This window comes from Lutra lutra, chromosome 9 (genome assembly GCF_902655055.1).
Source record: "Lutra lutra chromosome 9, mLutLut1.2, whole genome shotgun sequence".
NCBI classification, from domain to species: Eukaryota; Metazoa; Chordata; class Mammalia; order Carnivora; family Mustelidae; genus Lutra; species Lutra lutra.
The window spans coordinates 40,692,745-40,711,429 of NC_062286.1; the positions used below are offsets into that span (position 1 = coordinate 40,692,745).

The 18,685-nt window shown below is 52.7% G+C and overlaps 3 protein-coding genes across 3 annotated transcripts; 2 read left to right on the plus strand and 1 right to left on the minus strand.

Annotated features, from left to right (window-relative positions):
• Positions 1–1,560: 1,560 nt before the first annotated feature.
• C9H2orf68 (chromosome 9 C2orf68 homolog) lies at positions 1,561–3,623 on the plus strand. Its single transcript, XM_047745003.1, has 4 exons — positions 1,561–1,773; positions 1,849–1,967; positions 2,862–3,013; positions 3,380–3,623. Exons 1-4 carry the CDS (start codon positions 1,667–1,669, stop codon positions 3,500–3,502), a joined length of 501 nt encoding a protein of 166 aa, XP_047600959.1. The 5' UTR covers positions 1,561–1,666; the 3' UTR covers positions 3,503–3,623.
• A 4,910-nt stretch (positions 3,624–8,533) lies between these two features.
• On the plus strand, positions 8,534–14,011 carry TMEM150A (transmembrane protein 150A). Its single transcript, XM_047746200.1, has 8 exons — positions 8,534–9,879; positions 10,378–10,558; positions 11,016–11,063; positions 11,392–11,478; positions 12,061–12,128; positions 12,451–12,578; positions 12,785–12,962; positions 13,237–14,011. The coding sequence occupies exons 2-8, from the start codon at positions 10,494–10,496 to the stop codon at positions 13,476–13,478; spliced, it is 816 nt and encodes a 271-aa protein (XP_047602156.1). The 5' UTR covers positions 8,534–9,879; positions 10,378–10,493; the 3' UTR covers positions 13,479–14,011.
• A 656-nt stretch (positions 14,012–14,667) lies between these two features.
• On the minus strand, positions 14,668–16,550 carry RNF181 (ring finger protein 181). The gene is made up of 5 exons (XM_047746201.1): positions 16,394–16,550; positions 15,627–15,757; positions 15,338–15,447; positions 15,081–15,155; positions 14,668–14,803 (listed from the first exon to the last, which is right to left on the minus strand). Exons 1-5 carry the CDS (start codon positions 16,477–16,479, stop codon positions 14,744–14,746), a joined length of 462 nt encoding a protein of 153 aa, XP_047602157.1. The 5' UTR covers positions 16,480–16,550; the 3' UTR covers positions 14,668–14,743.
• Between the last annotated feature and the right edge of the window lie 2,135 nt (positions 16,551–18,685).

The following is an 18,685-nucleotide window of genomic DNA, read 5'->3' on the forward strand; positions in this document are numbered from 1 at the left end:
CGCGAGAAACTTCTGGGAAGTACTGCGCCTCCTGTGGCCTCGTAGCGTCTGCGTGCACACCTGGGAAAAGATTGCGGGCCTACTGCCACCTTACCCATAATTTTCTGGATTAAAAGAAAGATGTCTTTGGGCCCCGGATTTCTTCGACAAACTTTGTGCCCGGGAAACAGAATCGGGAGGTCGTCTCCACAGTCACTGGGCACCAGAGAACTAGGCTACATCCCCAAACCATCCCACCATGGAGCGACCTGGCTACTCTATTCCACATTTAGAGAATTGTTCTTGGCATCACAGGAAAATGCAAACGTCAGGCAGAGACAACCTTGACGCTAATAAAGCTCAGACTTCGGGGCCTGTGACCTTCACGACCCTGTCCACGGCCCTGAACTATTTGTATAGTTCAAATATATACTTATTTGTATAGTTTTACCTAGATGAAATTGACATGCAATCAAATGCATGCTTAGAGTGTACAATTTGGGGCGCCTGGGTGGCTCAGTGGGTTGCCTCTGCCTTCGGCTCAGGTCATGATCTCAGGGTGCTGGGATCCAGCCCTGCATCAGGCTCTCTGCTCAGCAGGGAGCCTGCTTCCCCCTCTCTCTCTGTCTGCCGCTCTGCCTACTTGTGATCTCTGTCCCTCAAATAAATAAATAAAAATCTTAAAAAAAATAAAATGTGCAATTTGCTAAATACTGACTGATGGGTGTATACCCTCTGAAGCCATCATCACAATCAAGATAAAAAACCTACCCACCAGCTTCAAAATTGTCCTTCCCCCAACATCTGCCTTCTCTCACTACAAAGCAGTTTTATATAAATGGAAGCCCACGGCGTGTCCTCTTTTTTGCCTGGTGCCTTTGGCTAGGAGAATTTATTTTGAGATTCATCCACACGCTTGCGTCTATTAACAACTTGTTCCTTTTGATTGCTCAGCGGTATTCCATCGTGTGGATATACCAGTATGTCGCTGTACTAACCACAAATTTCTAATTTTGTCATTTTTTAAAAGAGGACTCCCAAACTACACACTCAGACTCTGAAAAGCGCTGGGTCCTCCCGAGGGGACAGTTGAGATGTGGATCGTGTGGGCTCGGGCTCTGGACCGGCTAGAAGGGGCGCCCCAGTCGCCAGCAGCCTTCGCAGGGCTGTGCGGCCAGGGTGCCGCTGTGTGCCCTGCCCGAGCACTCGCCTCCTCACAACCTCTTTTGAGGTAAATGCGCTCAGTGGCCTCGTTTACCGATGAGGACACTGAGGCTCCGCGGGCTTCAATGGTCAGCCGAGGTCACACAACCGGGGATGGGAGTTCTACAGCATTTTCTCACCGCAAAAAGGAAAGGAAGACTCCACACCGATCACTGAGTGGTGTAATGGGTGCTTTGTGTTTTTCTGAATTTTCTGATGTATCAGCAATAAGCCTAAGTCCTGTTTCCTAGTGCTAACGTGACAAAGAAAAGCCCCGACGGGGAGTGAAAGCCGCGCATGCCCCATCCCAGCACCGGCGTCGGGAACTCCGGGCGCCGAGATGCTCGGCCCGGCAGGCTCTTTCGGGGCGGGACGTTAGGGCGCGGGGCCGGAAGTCGGACGAGGGGCGGTGCGGTACTCGCCCGGCGGGAGGGCGGCTGTTGGGGCCGCTGAGTTGGCGGAGGCTCCCAGCGCAAGGCTCCAGATGGAAGCGGCGCCAGATCCCGGGCCGGGGCTCTGCTGCAAGCCTGGCGGGCGGCTGGACATGAGCCACGGCTTTGTGCACCACATCAGACGGAACCAGCTCGCCCGGTACCGCCCCTCCCCGCCGCCGCCCCCAGCCTAGCTTGGCCCGGCGGTCCCTGACTCCCGCTCGGCTCCCCGCAGGGACGACTATGACAAGAAGGTGAAGCAGGCGGCCAAGGAGAAGGCGAGGAGGCGGCACACGCCCGCGCCGACGCGGCCCCGCAAACCCGACCGGCAGGTGTACCTGCCGCGACACCGAGGTGAGGCCGCCCACCCCGCCTGCCTCCTCCATCCCTCGCGCTCTTTCAGCCCCCAGCTCTCTCTCTACGCGCTCCTTTCTCTACGTGGAAAAAGCCACTTATTAACCCCCAAGGCTCAGTTCATGTCGTTCCTTCCCGGAACCCGTACCTCGACGCTCCTCATTCGCTCACTGATTCTGAGAACAGAGAAGGCTCGTGGCCCCCAGTTAAGCATCACTATTAACAGGAAATACCTGGGAGCCGGCAAGTAGTGGTTTGTCTACTGGTTTGCCCACCATCCTGTGCTTTAGGGTTCTCACTAGCTGGCGGAGAGCTTGGCACAGCTATAGCTGACCAGGACATAGGTGTAGAATGAAACTCAAACTCAGTATTTAAAATGGCCTTTTCTCCAGCTTCCCAGGGACCTAGGGTTCACAATAGCTAGGGTGGCACTAAACTTGTTTGGTGTTACTTAAAAGTATTTCTAGATCTTGGGTATGTTAATTCATTTAAGTTTCATTGGATCCCATAAGACGGAAGCTCCTGTCACTTGTTTCATAGAAAACAGGAGCAGAGAGGCTAACTTGCCCAAGGTCTCTCATAGCTAATAAATGACAGAGCCTGGATTTGAACCCAGGTAGGACTCTGGCCACCTCTCCACTACCTTGCAAGTTTATTCACTAGATGAAGGTGTATTGTGTATCTATCACATGATAGGATTGTGCTGGCCCCAGAGCAGGGATACAAAGGTAAATGAAACTATTGATTGGGTGCGCACTTAACACATAACACACACGCACAGAGCCCGTGAGAAGATCGGGACTTTCTTTATGGTATGTTTTCGTGTGTCCTCCGTGTGGGCAGGGGCTCCAGCAGCCTTCCCCTCTTCCCTCTCACTGTGATTCATCCTTCCAGATGGCTCGACCCACCTAAGCAACCCAGACTGTGAGGAGTCCAGTGAAAGCAGCAGTAGTGGCAGCTCCGAGCCAGAACCTTCTGGCCATCAGCTCTTCTGTTTAGAATATGAGGCAGACAGCGGAGAGGTCACCTCAGTTATCGTGTATCAGGTATGCCTCATGGAAACAGCTGCAGCCTGAAGGTCCTGGGCCGTGCTAGAAATCACTGCCAGAGCCTGAGCCACTGTTTCCCTCAGGGCCAGTGGGCAGTGTCGGCTCCACATAGGAGTGTAGACTGCTGGGCAATGGTTTTGAACACAACTCAACCCTGCCACACAGTGATCCTCAGCAGGCCCCTGGGAGGGCATGTGGCCCCCAGCTGAAAATCACTATCACAGGGGACAGCTGGGAAATGGCAGGCACTGGCAAGAAGCCGTGAATCAAATGGAGTTCTGTAAGAGTGTTGTCTAGGGACAGGGCAGGTCGCCTTTCCAGAAGACGCCCAGCCCTGAGCTTCTTGACTCTTCCTCCACGTAGGATGATGATCCAGGAAGGGTGAGTGAGGAGGTATCCGCACACACGCCTCTGGATCCACCAATGCGAGAGGCCCTCAAGTTGCGCGTCCAGGAGGAGATCACAAAGCGCCAGAGCCGACACTGACCAGGCTGAAGGCATTCTCACCAGGCTGGATTCACTGCCCAGGGAGCTCACTACTAGTTTGAGGGTGTCAGGACCAGTCTGAGCTGATCTTCACACACACACACACACACACACACACACACACACACACACACACACACACACACACACACACACACACACCACACACACACACACACACACACACACACACACACACACCCACACACACACACACACACACACACACACACACACACCCACACACACACACACACACACACACACACACACACACACACACACACACACACACACACACACACACACACACACACACACACACAACACACACACCACACACACACACCACACCACACACACACACACACACACACACACACACACACACACACACACACACACACCACACAACACACACACACACACACACACACCCACACACACACACACACACACACACACACACACACACACACCACACACACACACACAACACACACACACACCACACACACACACACACACACCACACACACACACACACACACCAAGCTCGACATTCATAGGAACCGAGTGTTACAAGGACAAACCTGCTTTGTATGTTGGCCCATTTGACCGGCTTAGTATTCTGGAATTTGAGAATTTTGTTTGGCTAACTTGGTGTTCTAGAAGCAGAGATTCCAGGGAGAGCTGACGTTTATGAAACCTTATGCCAGCATGCTGCTTTCTTACTGAGGTCATATGCCGTGGGACACCTACCCGCTGCTGCTCCACCCAACTTAATGAACCGCGTTTGTAGTTTTACAGTTCCTTTGTTCCTTGCTTCTGCTCACTTCCATCCATATTTTCCTAGACCTTTTTTTCAGCTGTTTCTTTGTTCTTTCCATTCCCTCATCTTTGTCTCAGAACCTGTCAGTTCCACCCCACCTCCCAAGGTGACTGTGGACCTCCCAACTGCTCAGGACTTTGGAGGTGGGGAGTTCTGGGGGATCTACCTTTCTGACAAGCTCTCCCAGTAATTCCGATACCAGTAACATGGGAGATTTTCATTTTTGAGACTGTCTTGCAAGCACGTCTCCCTATCCTTCCATGGCTTTTGCAAGTTTCTCTCACATTGCTCTGCTTTGCACTGTCTAGATAAAGAGACCTAGACCTAGAACTCAACTGCAAGGATTTCTTGCAGCAAAACCTCCCTTAGGGCTACAGGATTCCAGTTTTCAACCTCATTCCTAGCTCTGAACAGACCATCCTTTGCTCAGGTTAAAGGGGAATTATCAAAACAAGCTTGAAACTGACTCTCCAAATGTGATTTAACAGTCTCAAATGTACATACAAAGGGAAATTCAACATGAGCAATAATTGCCTATTTGGAGCCCTAGTTGGGGAAAAAAGAAAGAAAGAAAAATGCCCATATAATGGGCTGCGAAATGAGCCTCTCTCATCTGCCCTGCCCCTGCCCCATTCTTTCTGCTTTCCTATCTCCCAAGAGTATATAAATCCTAGGAATATCACTGTCTTCAACTCAGTGACCTGTTTCCCTAATGCAGGGCCAGGCTAAGGTCTGAGACATCCACAAGACATCCTATGCACCACAGTTCCAACCCCCTGCAGATTTCCAGCAATTGACCTAACCTCCGTGACTTGAAGTATGGGGTTTAAATGAGCCCACGAACACTAAGACTTCTTGAAACCAAAGTCCCTCTGCTCCAGGGGTTTTTCTACATCAGGGTCTCAAGATCAGTCTGACTGTTCCATCTCAGTGGCTTTTCTCTTAAAGGACACCTGAGGGCACTGTTGGTTTGTGCCCTACACCCCTGAAAATCTACCACCTCAGAAATGGGGCAAGGCAGCTACTTCAACTACATCATTAGAATCCATTAAGCCACAGTTTGCAGTGCCAGAGGAATTCTGGGAAAGTGAGTGAGGTAGATAAGTGAGATGGGCCTGGTGGTGAAGGGAGCTAGGGACCAGAGTGTTCCTGACCCACAGAGCTGGCCCAAGGTTAAATGCCTTAAATTTGCCAGTCCTGGGCTCATTTCTACTTTCAGAGGAGAAAGTCTGCCCTCCACTTACTCAGCCAGGCTAGAAGTGCCTTTTGACTTACAATGTTAACTACCCTCCAGAGTCTCCAGGTCAAGGAGGCTGTGCCATACTCTCTCCCCAATCTTCTGGCAGCTCAGAGGACTGGGAATTTTAGTTTTCCAGCTCTTCAACCGCTCTTCTGACTTGGATATAGGATTTCACTGGAACTCTTAGGCTTCCTAGTCTGGAAATACTTTTTTGGGTCTGTCTTCTCACAACTGGATGGCCTATTTCGTGGACTTATTACAGGATTAGAAACAAGACCAGAAGAGGAGGTTGGGGGCATGGCACCTGAAATCTTAGCCTCCATTCCTTTTTGTGAGAAGGAAAGTGTGTACCTAATACAACCTTTTCTGTCTGTTGTAACCCTTACACTCTCAGGTAAGAGACTTATAGAAACTCCTTACTGGTGAACTTTTTTTCTTGAGGCATTTTGCTTACCAAGCACATATAAAATATTTTCCACCCAGGAAAGCATCCTCATTCTTAGCGCATTTAAGCAGTAGGACTATAGAAATCACTAGGCCTGGTACTTAAATGAGAGATTGTTCTTCTGGGGAGGCCTGTTGGTGGTTTTGCTGCCACTACTCCGGATGTGGCTGAAATGCTTCTCTGGTGGTGGCCCTTGGCCAGCTGACAGCCTTAGAGCTCAGGCTCACTGCTCATGGCCGCCCCTTCTCTGGGGTCCATGATGGTACTGCTACTGTCCAGTTTATTCACCAGACTTGCCTCCAGACATCTTCCAGCTCTTTTCAAAACTCAGTGCTTTGCCATCAAGGAGCATGTTACAGAGCATTCCCCACAGGCTCTGGACGTGTCACAGAGAACTGCCCCATGCTGTTGGGTACCATGGAGCCTTCAGGCAGGCTGCTTCAGAACCAACACTCATTTGACTAGATCTATTCTTGGTGGTCAAAAAAAAAAGAAAAGAAAAGAAAAAAAATTCTGGTAGTCTCGTAGACCTATCTCATGCCCATGAATGTTCTTCACTTACTGAGAGAAGGCCTTGGATTTTTAGACTTTCAGTTGCCTGGTCCTCCATGGGTGATACTATAAATAGAAGGAATCTGGGGTTTTTAGTGGCTTTGGGCTATGTAAACACTGAAGCTTGAACTCTAGCAGTTCACAAGCCTAGAAATCTTTGAAGAATGTAATGCAAGGAGAAAGAAGAATGTAAAGCTTTTTCTACTGATGGTAGGAGTCTGTGGTGCATGGCCAGCCAATAGGGCCAATGTGGGCAGTAACAAATGCTTCGCCCTGTGGATGAGGCTCTGAAAGGGGCACTTCACCCCCACCGTCCACTCTGAGGGGTGCTGCCAACTAGAGATTAGCCCATAGGGCTGGAAGAAAACCCTCTGGGGTGGTGAGTCTCCAGCCTGCTGTGCATTTGCCAGGATGCATGGGTAGTAGGATAGTGGATCCCCAGCTGGCTCACAAGCATGAGACCTTTGCATATAGAAAGAGGGATGAAGACAGATTTTTTTCCTACCTTCAAGCCTTTGGGGAGAATCAGCATGGAATGTTAACAATTATTTGGAAAATTTTCAGCTCCCTCGTTGAATTTCCTATTTTATCCCTGAGGACTCAGATGGTCAAGAAGCCGTAGGCACCCACCCCAGATATCTCCAGTAGTTACAACCTTGAGTACATGGTTCCTTTGCCTTCCCAGAGCCTCCAGGATGAGAGGTTGGTTGCACTGGTTAATTTGTGTTAAATGTATAACAAGCCATATATTCTTACTGTTTTTTCATTTCCAATGTTTCTGCTGTGTGAATGAATGAACTGTGCAAATTATTTGAAAATATTGGAAGGGGGTACTTTTCGAAAACAGTATTCTTTTTAAGCAATAAACTATTTTTACAGCACTGTTTTTGCCAAGGGTTTTGAAATCACTTGTGTACATAAGAAAAGTGAAGATTAAATGCCTGCCCTAAAGTCATTCAGCACCACAGAATCAGCACTTGAAATCTCATCTCTTGCTTTGCCTTGACTATTTTAAGAACCGTCCTGGTTGGAGCATAACAACTAGACTCACATAGCATTGGAGCTGGAAGGGACTATTAAAGATGTCTGCTCCCACTCATCTGATAAGTGACTCCACCCTACCAAGTACCATGAAGAGTCCTTCCGTATTAGGGAGTTTTATCCTGGAGTAATTCTACTTTAGAGACTGCTGAGATTATCCTACTAAGCCAAATTTGCCTCTTAACTCTAGAGTGCCCATCTTACCCTCACTTTATGTTAGAATAGCTGGTTTCGGACCTAAATAGCTTCTCAAGTCTTCCTCATGGTAACATTGGGACAGGAACCCAAACCTAGTTCAGCAGGATATACTAAGTGCTGACTAAGACTTACAAAGCTTCCAATGAGAGAGGAAGAGCTGAGGGTTCACAGCACCATTGGGCAGGTGAGGAAAAGGTGCCTGCTCCAAATGGGAAAACCTGGGCAGAAAGATGGTGCTTCTCTGTGAATTAGAAAGCGACACCTCTGTGTCCTGGGACACAGAGCATGGCTGGCAAAAAGTGGACTGGATTTTCTACCCCACTGATCCTTCAGCCAGGTATTGTACAGTGATCACTCTGCACAACCATCTTTTTTTTTTTTTTTTTTTTTTTTTTTAAAGATTTTATTTGACAGAGGGGCACCTGGGTGGCTCAGTGGGTTAAAGCCTCTGCCTTCGGCTCAGGTCATGGTCCCAGTGTCCTGGGATCGAGCCCCACATCGGGCTCTCTGCTCTGCAGGGAGCCTGCTTCCACCTCTCTCTCTGTCTGCCTCTCTGCCTACTTGTGATCTCTGTCTGTCAAATAAATAAATAATAATCTAAAAAAATATATTTTATTTGACAGAAATTGAGGGCACAAGTTGGGGGGGGTCAAGGAGAGGGAGAAGCAGGCGCCCCACTGAGCAAGGAGCCCTACACAGGGCTCAATCCCAGGACCCTGGGATCATGACCTGGGCTGAAGGCAGACACTTATTTAACCAACTGAGCCCCCCTGGAGCCCCTGCTCAGCCATACTTCTTGGCCCTGCTTTATCTATTTGTCCTGAAGTGATTGAGGAAAGTGCTCTCCAACAGATTTTTGGTTTCCATTTTTACTTTCCATTGGGTCCAAAAAAGGTTGCTCCTTCAAGCCCTTGTGCAGTTTATCTGCTCCATTTTTTCCTCACAATACATGGCCCCCTGTTTCTGCACATTACCTCTGACTCTCCAATGCTGCCAGACCTAAGCCTCCCCTGCTCCTGGCTGCCTGGGTCCATGTTCCCTTCAGATAACCATCTGTCAGCCCAGGTGTTGTCTGACAGGGGTGCCAGCACCTGCTGGGCTTCTTATAGTGCCAGACACACTTTTAGTATGTGAAAACTATTCCCACCCTTTTCATCAATGCCCAAGGAGGCACCCGTGGCATGTACATTTTGGTGAAGTCGGTGGTAATTTATTCCCACACTATTTTGTTTCCTCTTCCCAAATTGCTCAGGGTCTCCAATCTGCCTCTCCTCTCTTGCTTACCAATACCTGGCCATGTGTGACCATGGGTATCCCATTGGTCTCTGTGGCCTTGAAGTAAGTGTTCATCAGCCAAGAAACATGTTTTGGACACTGACTTCTGGACAGTATTCTGTGTCCTTGGACACTTGAAAATAAGTATCTGACGAAAGTAGCCCTCCTCCAGAGTTTGCCGAGCCTAGGGAAACATAAGCCAAATCCAGGGCGCTTGAATTTTAACAGCCAAGGCTTTGTCCTCCCTTCTTCGCGGACCCGCCTCGCCTAGGACAGTCAGACACGGGGAGCCGCGTTGAGCGAGGTTCCCCCAAGTCTCACTGTCGGCCAGTCCGGCCTGCAAAAATGTGCCCAGCGGCGAAGGGAGGCTTCCTCCAGGCTTGTGCGCGATGCCATTCACAGCGGCGCAGCCCCAGAGCTTCCCGCTCCCCCGAAGCTCCCACCTCAGAAACAAGGTAAGGGGACTCTGGGCACCTCGGAATCGAAGCCTCCGACCCAGTTCCACCCCACAGCGCTCAGGACCCTAGAGGTCCGGGCACCGCCCACGCTTCCACCGCCCTCTGGCGCGGGGGCTCGGGAGTTGTAGTCTCCTGCCGAGCGCGGGCGCGGGGGCCGGGGCAGCGCGGACTCCACGTCCCGGCGGGCGGCGCGGCGCGGCTGGGGCGCTAGGGGCGGGGCCGCTCGGCCCTTTAAACCTTCCAGGGCCGCTCCGAGGGCCGCAGCCAGAGACGGCGCCACGAGGGGCCGAACGGGGCGCAGCGGCGGCGGCGGCGACGGCGGGGCGCTCCGGAGAGGTGCGTACTGGGCCCCTTCGTGTACCCGGCCCTTGGGGGTCCCCTGGGGAGTCTCCCGTCCCCAGCTCTCGGGGGGCCCCCGTGCGCCCCGCCGGGCTGTGGTTCCTGCGCTAACCCGCCTCTCCCCCGCGGCCGCCGGTGGTCAGGTGGTTGCCTGCGCGCGGCCGCCGCTCCGCCGGGGCCCGCACCCGCCCGCAGGCTTTCCCTGGCGCGGCCCGCCGGGACTGCCTTGACTGCAGTCCCTCCCCCGGCCCGGTCCCTCCGGCTTGGGAACGGGACACCCTCCCGAGACGTTACGGCCCGGCCTGAGAGTCTGGGCGCACCGATGGCATGCGGGTGGAACGTGGACACCCACGGCGGAGGCCACAAGGTGTCCACGTTCTGGCGCGGGCTCAGACCCAAATGTGGGCGCTGTGAATCCGGTGCTGGCCACCTTCTCCCCACACCGGCCGTAGCCAGACACTGGACCCTGGACTTTGACCTATCTCTCTCCACCAGGCCGGGGCCGCTGATGGTTTTGGTGAAGTATCTTAAGGCAGCTGGGCCGGCCCCCCTTTTCCCACCTACCTCTTGTCCTTACCCCCACACCACCACCACCCTGGCTCCCCTCCCTCATGACCGCCTGGATCCTCCTTCCTGTCAGCTTGTCAGCATTCTCCATCACGGGCCTATGGACTGTGTGAGTAAAGAGGGGGAGGGGAAGGGAGAGAACAACTAAGGGACAAAATGGGCCGAGGCCGAGGGGGGCTGGGGTCCAGCCAGGACCCAGCAGGAGCTCAATGGCACACACAGAGTCCCTTGTCCTGCTGTGGGCTCCAGTGTGGTCTCCAGGATCACTCTAGCTGTCTCCAGAGCCTGGCCTGGTGCCTAGGCACACAGCCCCTCTGGACAAGCTGGCACCACTGCTGTCCAGTAGTGTGACTCTGACAGACCTTCTAGCCAGGGCCACTTCCAGAGGTCCTCGAGTTTGGGCCATGCTCTGGGTTCTCGTGTGGTATCAAGCTTCAGGTCCGCTTCAACTTGACTCCCCAGCCAGGACAAAGGCTGAATGGGGCCAGAATGGGGAGAAGAGAGTCTGTGGCAGATAGCTGGGCCGGGAGGGCCATGGGTGTGAGGTGACAGCTCTGCTCCTGCAGGTATGCCATGGCCGTGATGAACCGCCACGCGTGCCCTGTGGAGAACTGGTATGGCGCACTCTGCAGACAGCCTCCCTCTAAAGCTCCCTTCATCTCTGTTCCTTCTCGGGTCAGGGCAGCTACAAGCCAGACGGAGACCCTGGGCCTCACTGCTCTTAACTGACACTGGCAACGCCTGCCCCTCCCCAGGCATGGCTCCACGCTTGTCTCCCTGTTTCCCACTGTCCCTCACCCCTTTGGCTTCTGCCTCAGGGCGGTTCTGGGGGGTGGGCTCTTCTGTCCCTGCCAGCAGAAGTCTGGGAGGGCGGTCCCCAAGAGGGCCCGAGAACCTGGAAGAGCCCCTTTTCCCCAGGCTACTCTCTTTCCTGCCTGCCAGGTCCTACAACGAATCCTGCTCTCCTGACCCCGCCGAACACGGGGGCCCCAAGACCTGCTGCACCTTGGATGACATCCCGCTCATCAGGTAGAGCTGGAAACCGGCAGGTCAGGGGGACCCAGGCCCTCGGGCAAGACCTGTACCACAGTCTCAGCAATAAGGAGAGGATTGAGATTACTTGTAACAGCCCTCCGTGCGGTCACTGTGTGTCAGGCGTGGTGCGGAACGCACTTCGTGCGCAGTGCCATTCAGTCCTGCCTGCATCGGGGCAGCTACCGTTCCTCCGTCTTGTAGGCAAGAGAACAGACTGAGGCATGTCCCCGTCCCGGTCACACAGCTGGGAAGTGGAGGCACCTGGACTGAAGCTCAAGCGCTCCAATTGCACAGCCGCAGTTCTGGCTCAAGGGAAGCCAGACTGGCTGCAGGCCTTGACAATCTCAGGGAGTTCAAGGAGTCTCAGGCATTCTCACCCATTGCACAAATGAGCTCTGCTTTGGGGGAGGGCCTAGCCTGGGGGCAGCTGTGCATGATACATAACCGCCCCATCTCATAAATCAGTGGCTTGCCTGCTAAGGAACAGGCACAGATAAAGCAAGAGACAGATGGGCCAGAATAGGGGTGCTAGTGCTCCTGCCCCTCTCTCACTCTGTCCTTGCCCCCCACCCCCAGCAAGTGTGGCACATATCCCCCAGAGAGCTGCCTCTTCAGCCTCATTGGCAACATGGGTGCTTTCATGGGTGAGTTGTGCCCTCAGCCCCCGAGCCAGCCCAGTCCAACCCACTTCCCCACCCCCACCCCAGAAAGGCCCATGAAACTCTTGTTCAGTGTAGCCCACCCCACCAAGGGTGAAAGCAAGAGAGACCATTTGTCTCCCTTTCCTTTAACAAGGGCCAAATTCTCCCACAGAGCCACCCTGCTGGCCAAAGCCTTTGAGGAAACCCAGTTCACTACCTGCCCTTTATTCCCTTTCAGCCCTCAAGAGTGTCTGGGGGGTGGAGGGGGGTAAGTTGGTGGGAGGAGGGCACCAGTGCTGGCCCCACCTGTGCTTTCTTCCCCCAGTGGTCCTGATCTGTCTGCTGCTGTATGGGCAGCTCCTGGAGCAGAGTCGTCATTCCTGGGTCAACACCACGACACTCATCACAGGCTGCACCAATGCTGCGGGCCTCGTGGTGGTTGGCAACTTCCAGGTGTGCCCACCTGCCTGCCTCTTGAACTTTCACTAGCGGGGCCTGGCTGTCTGCAGCTGCCCTCAGTCCCCTGAAGACTGACACCAGTGGCAGAGCTAGCCCTTCGAAGCTGAGGGTGGGGAGAGAGGGGCTGGAGGGCGGAAGGGGGTAAGAAGGGTGCTGGAGGTGGGGCTGCTTCACAGACCAGCCCCACTCTCTGGGCCCAGGTGGATCACGCGAAGTCTCTGCACTACATCGGAACTGGTGTGGCCTTCCCCGCTGGGCTGCTCTTCGTCTGCCTGCACTGTGCCCTCTCCTACCATGGGGCCACTGCCCCCCAGGACCTGGCTATGGCCTACCTGCGGATTGTGCTGGCAGCCATCGCCTTTGTCACCCTAATCCTCAGTATCCTTCCAGGACAGCTGGGAACTCCTCCTCTAACCCAGCCTTCTCCCCCACCCCACACACAAGCCCCAGGGGGTGGGGGTGGAGGGAGGGGGTGAGGGGTGGGGGAAGAGGTCGGCATACATATAGCCAGAAAATACTGCCCAGTGCGGTTTCCTTCTTCCCCTCCCAGGTCATGAGAGGTGGCTCTTTGCCCCAGCTTAGCTCGCTGGGAAGATAGGAGTGTCACCAGCTTCCACGTGTCCTACCGCACACTTCCTTAGCCCCATTGCAGGCGGTGTCTTCTTTATGCACGAGAGCTCTCAGCTGCAACATGGGGCAGCCCTGTGCGAGTGGGTATTTGTGATTGACATCCTGATTTTCTACGGCACCTTCAGCTATGAGTTCGGGGCAGTGTCCTCAGAGACGCTGGTGGCGGCCCTGCAGCCTGCCCCTGGCCGGGCCTACAAATCCTCTGGGAGCAGCAGCACCTCCACTCGCCTCAACTGTGCTCCTGAAAGCATCGCCATGATCTGAGGTCTGGGGAGGGTGGCTGGCCCAGCCTCTGCAGCTCTCCACCTCATTAACTTTGCATTTATTTTGTACCAAAAACGATTTTGAGAAAGTATTCTGCTGGGATATAGGGTTCCTTGCTGCTGAAGGAACCACCATCCCACACCCACCTGTGCCACAGCGGAGCGGGCCAGGCAGCTGCGTGGGCTGCACACAAGCTACTCCCTGACTCTGCAGTGTTGTTTTTATGAAAGGTCACATAGCCTCACTCACCCAGCCAGCCCTTCAGGTGCCTTCTACTCCCCAGTGCTGAGGCCACACCACTGGGGTTTCCTGCTGCAGGAATTGGGGGCTGGGAACAGCAAGAGGGATAGAAGTCAGGGAGTGGAGGGGGGAGCACTACTTAGTCTGTGGGAAGGCCCTCTTTCGGGCCCACTGAGCTGCACTGGGATTCTTCACTCTGCCCTTTACTTTCTTTTGGGCAAATAATACAGCAGAACCACATGGGTATTTTAGTACTTTTTTTTTTTAATCTATTAAAAGAATTCTAATTTGCATGTTTGTAGTCTGTTCAATAGAATCAAGCGAGGGCCTAAGCCAGGACAGCTTTCCCTAGGCAAAGGATAGGAGGAAACGCCTGCCCTCAGGGAGTCCTGGGTGCCCACTGCTCTTTTGAGAGCTGGGCTGCCAAGAAAAAAGGATGCCTTGTGCCATCCAAATACCCCTCAAGGGCTTGAAACCCTTTCCAGACCTTTAAACAGTTTGAAGAACTGACATGATCCTTCCCCCACTCAAAGTGTGGTTTGAAGTTTGCTTCCTTAGTAAGGGATATGGGGGGGTGGGGGAGGGTGCAGGTCACCCATAGAACAACTTTAAAACAGTAGAAGCAATTTTCACAATGAAGCTAAAGAAAGCCTGTGGGATTCCAAGGTTGACTAAAAATTGCAGGGAAGAGTAATTTTTCTTTACCATCTGTAAGTAGCCAGTGGGTGCCAGACCCTGACATGATTTCTTTCCAACAATGAGCTCATAGGCCCAAGCACTGGCTGGTCCATTGGCCAGGGTCTTAAACTAGGCTCCACTGCTCTCAGGCCAGTGGGCTGGCAGGAAGGGACACATAGCCTAGTGCTTTCTGTGGTTCAGGCCCATCTTCTCCAACAGCATTTAGGGGTACAGAGCCCCTACCCAGGCCTCTGAGCAATGCAGTGCAGGGTGGGTAAAGAAATCTTTAATGAGGATTCAAGGTACAAGAGGAAGATGTGAAGGATGGGTGGTCAGCCCCAGGCAGCTCATGTGTACATGGCTCCGTGAAGGTTCTCAAGTCGGTGCTTTTGCTGCTGCTTGCGAGCCTGAAGGAAAGAGGGCACACTGGGCATGGGCCATACCTGAAGGCCTGTGGGCGGCGCGATGGGACAACTATCATGGGGCTGCCTATCACTGTTTTCAGGCCCCTAGCAGGTACGTTGCCAAGGCTCTTGTCCCTTGCCAAAGTCACCAGGAAGACGACCAGAGCCAGCAGCCCTGAGGCTTACCCAGGCCTGCTAAGGTAGGGAATGAAAACACTAAGGACAGGGCCTGAGGGGTCCCCATTACCACCCAACCTCTCCACTTACCACCAGCCCCTACCTTATCTCGTCTGTGTTCCTCATAAGTATCATCATCAGTGGGCAGCTCATGGCGGCACAGGGGGCAGGAATTTGTCTGAGAAAAGGAGGGCAGTGTTTCAGCCCAGGTATGGTCTTCATAAGCTAACACCTGTCCCCTGCTCCCAGTTCCCACCCCTACCCCTGTCCCTTCCCTGATCCCCTAAAAGTCCATAAACAGGAAGAGGCTTGAGAACTGGGCTCAGGGCAGGGTGAGGGGTGAGAGAAAGGAAGCAGTACCTTGCTTAGCCATGGTAGAATGCAGTTGGAATGGAAGATGTGATGGCAAGGCATCTCAATGGCAGTCTCCTCCTCCTCAAATTCCAAAAGACACACGGGGCACTTGAGCTCTTTAGGAGGGAGTGCTGATCAGGAGAGCTGCTACAGGCCTTACCTCCCAGCTCCCACTCCTGAAGGACATTCTTGCCCCAACCTGACCTGGAAAACTAAAGGGCTAGACCAGTCTAGCTTGGGAGAGGGTGGGTCTGGAAAGCCTGCCCCAAACAGCAGCAAGAATTAATGTTCTTACCAGCCTGAGAGCCCCTGATGACTGTCCTGGGAAGGTTCTCAACCACAGTCTTGGCAGCGGGTGGAGGCAGGTGGTGATCCCAATCTACTACCAACCCAAAGTCTTCAAAGTCCATCCTATTGAAAAGTGACCTGGGAAGAACAACGCATGTTCAGAACCAAAGAAAACCATACTTTCTCTTTGCCCCCACAATCCACTAAGCATTAACAGATAAATATACCCTGAACAGCTACTAATAACAGCTACCCCCGCAAATTGCTCAGTAGATAAAAAGCACAGTGAGAAATGGCTTCCAGTTGCTGTAAGACAACCCCAAGCATGCAAGCTGTTTAGTCCCATTTTTACACATGAGGCAACAGGCTCAGAGAAGTTACTGGGGCCATGCAGAAATCACCTGGTAAAGCCAGATTCCAAGTGGCAGTGTTGACTTCCCTGCCTGCTCCTAACGAACGCACCTACTCACACCCACAAGGCCCCTCCACTGGCCCCATGACCTGTCTTCTGCCGTACATACTAGAACCGGCTGCCCTCCCGCTCCCGACTCCCCCCTGTTCACCAGCTCTAGTCTTTCCTACAATCCCCTTGCCCGGCCCAACCACGGATGACCCAAATGATCGACCTTCGTCGAATCTCATCCCCGGACTAACTCTCCAGATTATTCATCCGTCCTCTCCAGACTCTCTGCCCCATGTAATCCGCCTTCTCCAGCCAGCCCCAGCCCAGAAACCTGCCACCTGGGCCCCAACCTCCTAGCACCGTGCACCCACCTTGCGAGCTCCAGCAGCATATTGGTTCGAGCCTCCTGCTCGGAATCCAACGGCTCGCAGTCGTGTTCATCAAAATAGGACGCCATGGCAGCCGGGGTGTCTGACACAGCCCTCACACCCTGATGGACTGCGGCCCCGCGGCGCTGGCCAATAAGCTGCAGGCCTGAGAGAGGAAGACCAATCAGAACATCCGAAAGACGGGCACAGAGACTCGTTAGAGGCCGAAAGCGGAAGTATTATTTCCGCTGCTTCTCGTTGGCTCAAATGAATCAGGTGACCAAATGCTAAAGCCAATGGCAGGAGATGAGGCTGGTCAGAAAACATCTGTTTTGGACTCCGAACCTAGGGTAAGCGAGGTGGGAGTGACGTGCGATTCTCGTCCACAGCGTCCTGGAAAGCCAAGTGTCGGGGCTTTAGGAGTCGTCAGTTCGTTCTGCGGCTCAGAGGGCCTAGGACGTGCAGGTGCTAGAGGCCCTCCGGAGAGCGAGGCGCTGGCTCAGGGGCTCAGGGTACTAAGAACCCGGAATCACAGCCGTTCTCGCTGCTCTGCCTGATGCCCGCCGAGTACTTCTGCACCTGCTGCATTCTGGGTGGTTCAGGAGTCCGCTCTTGATTCCCCTCTGACCCACAAAACAAAAATGTCCTTATCTCTTCTGTGTTAGGAACAATAAAGAGTGGGGCAAAACTCCCCCACCAAGAGAGGGAAGATCCCTGCTGGGGAATCTGGGGCCTTACCCGCACAGGGAACTCTGTGTGTGACCTTCAGCCCATTGCACAGCCTCTTCCCCTAGCTTCTGTGAAATTAGTGGCTTGAATTCAATAAGTAAACTAGTGGCTTGAATTCAAAAAGTTTGCAACCCTGACTACCCATGACTATCCTGGAGAGAGAACGAGAGGGGGGAAATAACCCTGCATCAGTTACGTACCCTCAAAGAGTCTGATTTAACTGATCTAGGTCCCATAAGGCAGTTGTGTAGGCTTATGTAGGTTAATGTGTGGTGCCCAGGCATCCTGCAGAATTGGACTTAAATCTTAGCTTTGGTACTCACTGATTTAGGCCTGTGGCTGTTATTTTTAGAAGTTCTACTGGTAATTCTAACTTAAGGCAGGGTTGAGAACTACTGCAGTAAATGATTTGGGTGATAGCTACCATTTATTTGGCATCTAGAACCATTACATCATGGATGTTTTACACACAATATAGATAATCCTCACAGTTGTTCTGGGAGTTAAGTATGTCCCTTTTTACATATGTGAAACCCAAGCCTCAGAAGTGGCTTGCCCAAATTCGCACGGCCTCTAAATGATGTTGCTGACCAAGTAGGCGCCAAGTGTTTTTCTCCGTCTTTCCAAAATGAAGACGGTCATAAGCCCACTGGAAGTAACAAGCTCTGTGAGGTAAAGCTCCACACAACTCTTAGTTTCTTTCTTGTTTCTCTGTAAGTAGCCCTCACTTTACCTAACAAGGAGCTGCTTCTGTTACACACTTGACCCTGAATTCCTCTCCACCCACACTTGAGTTTGAGGTGCAGTCAAGTAGCCCAGGCAGAGACTACCCAGATCCTGCAGTCCTGGTAGGGCTTTCTTTCCTTCTTCCATGGCCTTTACCCAGTCATCTTTCCTGTGACCCTGAAGCCCTGCCAGCTTAGCCCTGTGTGGCCCTGGAGCTTTGAAAAGGTCAAATTCTTTCCTACAGGGCAAGCTCTAGGCTATCCTTTGTGATGGTGCATTACAGGACCAGAGAAGCCCTTCTCATTTTCACTGCTATCTGCCTCATCTGTAATCAGGTGTAAAGCTTGAGGAAGAACGTAGGAGAGAAATTGAGGACAGAGTATACAGAGAGGGAAAAGTCTATTCAAAAATGAGAGCCTTAAAAAAAAAATGAAACCCTTGGGAGACCTGGGTGGCTCAATCATAGTTATGCATCTGCCTTCAGCTCAGGTCATGATCCCAGGGTCCTGGGATAGAGCCCTCATTGGGCTCCCTGTTTCTCCCTCTCCCTTTGCCCCTCCTGGCTACTTGTGCTTGATCTCTCTCTCTTTTGCTCTCCCTCAAATAAATTAAAAAAAAAAAAAGAAAAAAAAGTAAGAGCCTTATGAGATTAAAAACCATTGAGGTGCTTTCCTCTTCTGGAGTCCTATTCTGAGCATTCTCAAGACATCAGAAAAAGAATAGATTTCATTCTGAGAGAAACGGGCTCAGAAGGCCCTGGTTGAAGGGTCTGGTTTGGGAGCCACTCTGTCTTTGCACCTGCACTCCAGAAGGATCGGTCTAGGTAGGTTTGGATCAAGT